Genomic DNA, 3,452 nt, shown 5'->3' with positions numbered 1-3,452 from the left:
GTAAAATCCTACATGCTATGCGAATTGTCAACTGGCTACATTTGGAATTCAGTAATATACACTGGAAAAGGAACAACATTTGATGAAAAATACAGCAATTATGGAATCTTCTGTTCTTTCACTAACTAAGCCATTGCTAAATCAGGGCTATTGTGTAACAACGGACAACTTTTAAACATCTCCTGAACTTTTATGAGATTCTACTGCACAACAAAACCGATGCCTATGAAACCGTAAGGGCTAACTGGCACAACATGCCGCCAATGTTTGGCAAAAAGAAGCTCAAGACAGGAGAAATGGTTGCCTGGCAGAAAGGCAAAATGATGGCACTGCGATGGAGGGACAAGAAAGATGTGTGCCTAATGAGTAAAGTGCATAACACCTCTGTTATGGTACGCATGAAAGGTGGGAAAGAAGTCATGAAGCCACAAGTAGTGATAGACTACAACAACACCATGGGAGGTGTCGACAGAGCTGACCAAGCAATAACATTCTACCCAGCTATGAGGAAGCAGCAAAAAAAATACTATAAGAAGATCTTCAGACATCTCCTTGAGCAATCCTTGTGGAATGCATACATTCTGCTCAAAAAAAAAAAAAAGCCTGTGATTCATGCAGACTTTATTTGGAAAGTTGCCAAACAAATCTTTCTGAGTCACCAAACACCATCAATGGCTGTGAACAGATCTGGACGTCATGCTGTTGGCGTTGTCAACCCGGAATGCCTGACTGGTCGTCACTTCATGGACTACATCCCACCAACTGAGAAAAAGTCAGCACCTACAAGGATGTGCGTGGTTTGTTGCTCGAAGAGAGATGACAGAAGAAGGAAATTAAGAAAAGAAACCAGATTCTATTGTCCCGATTGTGACGTCGGACTTTGTGCAGTCCCATTTTTCAAAATATTTCATAACACTTACATTTTTATTTAATTAAAAAAGATCTCTACAAAAACATTATATAAAAAGTGGTACCCCTGCATTACATGTGCCAAGTGGGCTGCTAGCAGCCACACAATACATCTGTGCAGGGGGGAGCCTGTGACCCTGAATGCTTGCAGTTCTGCAGTGCTACCAAAATGAAGTGGAGGCGCTGTCCTCTTGTCTCTAAAATAGCAAGCAAATTACTTCTTCTGTGGAGTGCTTAGCTTCTGCATTCCCCGAATCTTCTCCAGTAACCCAGTTATAAAGGCATCGGTTGGTTTGTAACAGCCATTAAGAAGTTCCTTCACCATCTCTCCTCTCTGCTCATCAGTCTCCATGTCTAACAATTCATCCACATCAATTTCCAGATTTCTTCTTCCTGGCAGTCATAGAGTAGGACCAGCTGATCCAGGATGCACTCCTCCAGCCGCAGCCTCTTCCTCAGCTCCTTTCGGCCATACTTGATGGTGACTTTCCTGGAATGTTTCCTCTCCTGCTCCACAGCAGTCTCGCTGGGGGACTGGAAGTAGACCCGGGGGGGGGAGGTGGGGTGGGGGCTGGAGCCAGTGCTGCTGAGGGTGGCCATGGGGCCGGTGATCGCCGATCTCCAGGGAGAGAAGTGACAGCTGGGCGGACAATGGCAGGCGGCGGGGAAGTGTCAGGAAAGGATCGGGGCAGATCAGCAGAGGCAGACACGTGTGTGTGTTGGAGTTGTGACACGCTGCCGATCATTCTATAACAATGTGTGATCTCCCCCCCCCCCCTGGGAGCCGTACAGATTTAGGTGAGTTATTCCTAAGAATTACAGCCCTAAAATATAAAACAACATATTTACATGCAAAACAATGTACCGCTTTTAGCACAAAAATTCTGACATAAGCAGACTGCCAGCGAGGTTAAAAGTCAGCAGCTACAGCTTTTGTAGTTGGGGACTTAATTTTTCCACAGGAGTACCTTGTACTTATTTATACATGTTTTTTTTATTTTTATGTGTTTATTTGATGAGTTACAATACACATATAATGTATATAGTTTACTGACCTGGATAAACAGTGGCAAGAGATATGAAAGGAAGGGGTTGGGCGTGTCAGCCTCCTGTGCCTCTGCATTCCTCTTGCCCTATGCTTGTCTTGGGCAAGTGCTTAGAGCAGTGGTTCTTAACCTTGTTGGAGGTACTGAACCCCACCAGTTTCATATGCGCATTCACCGAACCCTTCTTAATTGAAAAAATAAAATATGATTTTTTCAAATTCAAAACATAGGTATATATTTAGGTATATATTTATAATAAAAAAAAAAAGGCTCCATAGCTCAGGGGTTAGAGCACTGGTCTTGTAAACCAGGGGTCGCGAGTTCAAATCTCGCTGGGGCCTCCCTGCAATGTTGGCGACTGTATCTCAAAAAACAAAACCATTAAGAACAAAGAACAAAACCATTAAAACATGGGGTGTCAGGAGGGCACACACTGGGGGGGGGGGGGTTGGGAGGTCATACCATGGGGTGTCAGGAGAGAACACACTGAGGGGGGAGGTGTTGGGAGGGCATACTATGGGGTATCAGGAGGGCACACACTGGGGGGGCTGGGAGGACATACCATGGGGTGTCAGGAGGGAACACGCTGGGGGGAGGTGTTGGGAGGGCATTCAATGGGGTATCAGGAGGAAACCTGCTGGGGGAGGTACAGGGGGCGGAGTGTCAAGTGTCTATGTGTAATGGCTGTGAGTTGTCCCGACCACAGCTCTGATTTCCCGGGGTGCGCTCGGCCTCACAATCATTAATATTTTCTCGGGGGGAGCAATTGCCCCTTTGTCCCCCCCGCCGAACCCTGGAGACTGACTCACCGAACCCCTGGGGTTCGATCGAACCCAGGTTAAGAACCACTGGCTTAGAGCCAAGACAAGCACTGGTTATGAAGCAGCTGTCTCCTTGCTAGCTATGTTGTCAGGTGGTCCTGTTAGTGGCCTGTTTACCCTTGTAGCTAGGTTTACAAAGCATGTGGCAAAATGGTACAAAAAGCTACATTTGCTGACAGAACACTGAAAAGAACTTAAGTCAGAATTCTTCTTTAAAAAGCTGGCAGGTATGTGCTGCCATATTGAGTGATGCCCATCTACTCAATGCTGAGCATCATTGGCCCTGCAGAGCATAGACACTAAGCCCATGTCATCAATCCTGAGGAACCGTTGTGTGCGGTATACTCCTTGTGATGTCTTTACAAGAGATATGTTATTATCAGATTGTGTCAGTGTTATAAATTGGAGCTCCTGAGATCCTCAGCTCCTGTCACAGGTCTAATAAAAGCCTCTCTAGAAAACAAGCGAGAACTATTAAAAACCATCGCAAGGCTGTTATTACAAGAGATGATTCCGTCTGAGACCAGCTTTTATAACAAGCTAAATCTGTCAGTAAATTCTCTATTTCTAGGAAAACCCTAACAACTCATTGTATGGAAGATCGGCTTCTGTCACTATTTCTATGCTTACTGTATATATCAAATGACCTGCCACAATCGTCTCCCAGCTGAGCTCA

The 3,452-nt window shown here is 45.4% G+C and overlaps 1 protein-coding gene across 1 annotated transcript; it reads right to left on the bottom strand.

Annotated features, from left to right (window-relative positions):
- Nucleotides 1-905: 905 nt before the first annotated feature.
- Nucleotides 906-1,673, bottom strand: LOC309562416 (protein phosphatase 1 regulatory subunit 14B-like). Its single transcript, XM_082266630.1, is given in 2 exon segments — nucleotides 906-1,293; nucleotides 1,296-1,673. Coding segments are annotated over 2 exon segments (384 nt in total). The 5' UTR covers nucleotides 1,510-1,673; the 3' UTR covers nucleotides 906-1,123.
- Between the last annotated feature and the right edge of the window lie 1,779 nt (nucleotides 1,674-3,452).

This window comes from Pelophylax lessonae, assembly GCF_965119305.1.
Source record: "Pelophylax lessonae genome assembly, chromosome: 8".
NCBI classification, from domain to species: domain Eukaryota; kingdom Metazoa; phylum Chordata; class Amphibia; order Anura; family Ranidae; genus Pelophylax; species Pelophylax lessonae.
This window is presented reverse-complemented; position numbering and strand designations above follow the sequence as displayed.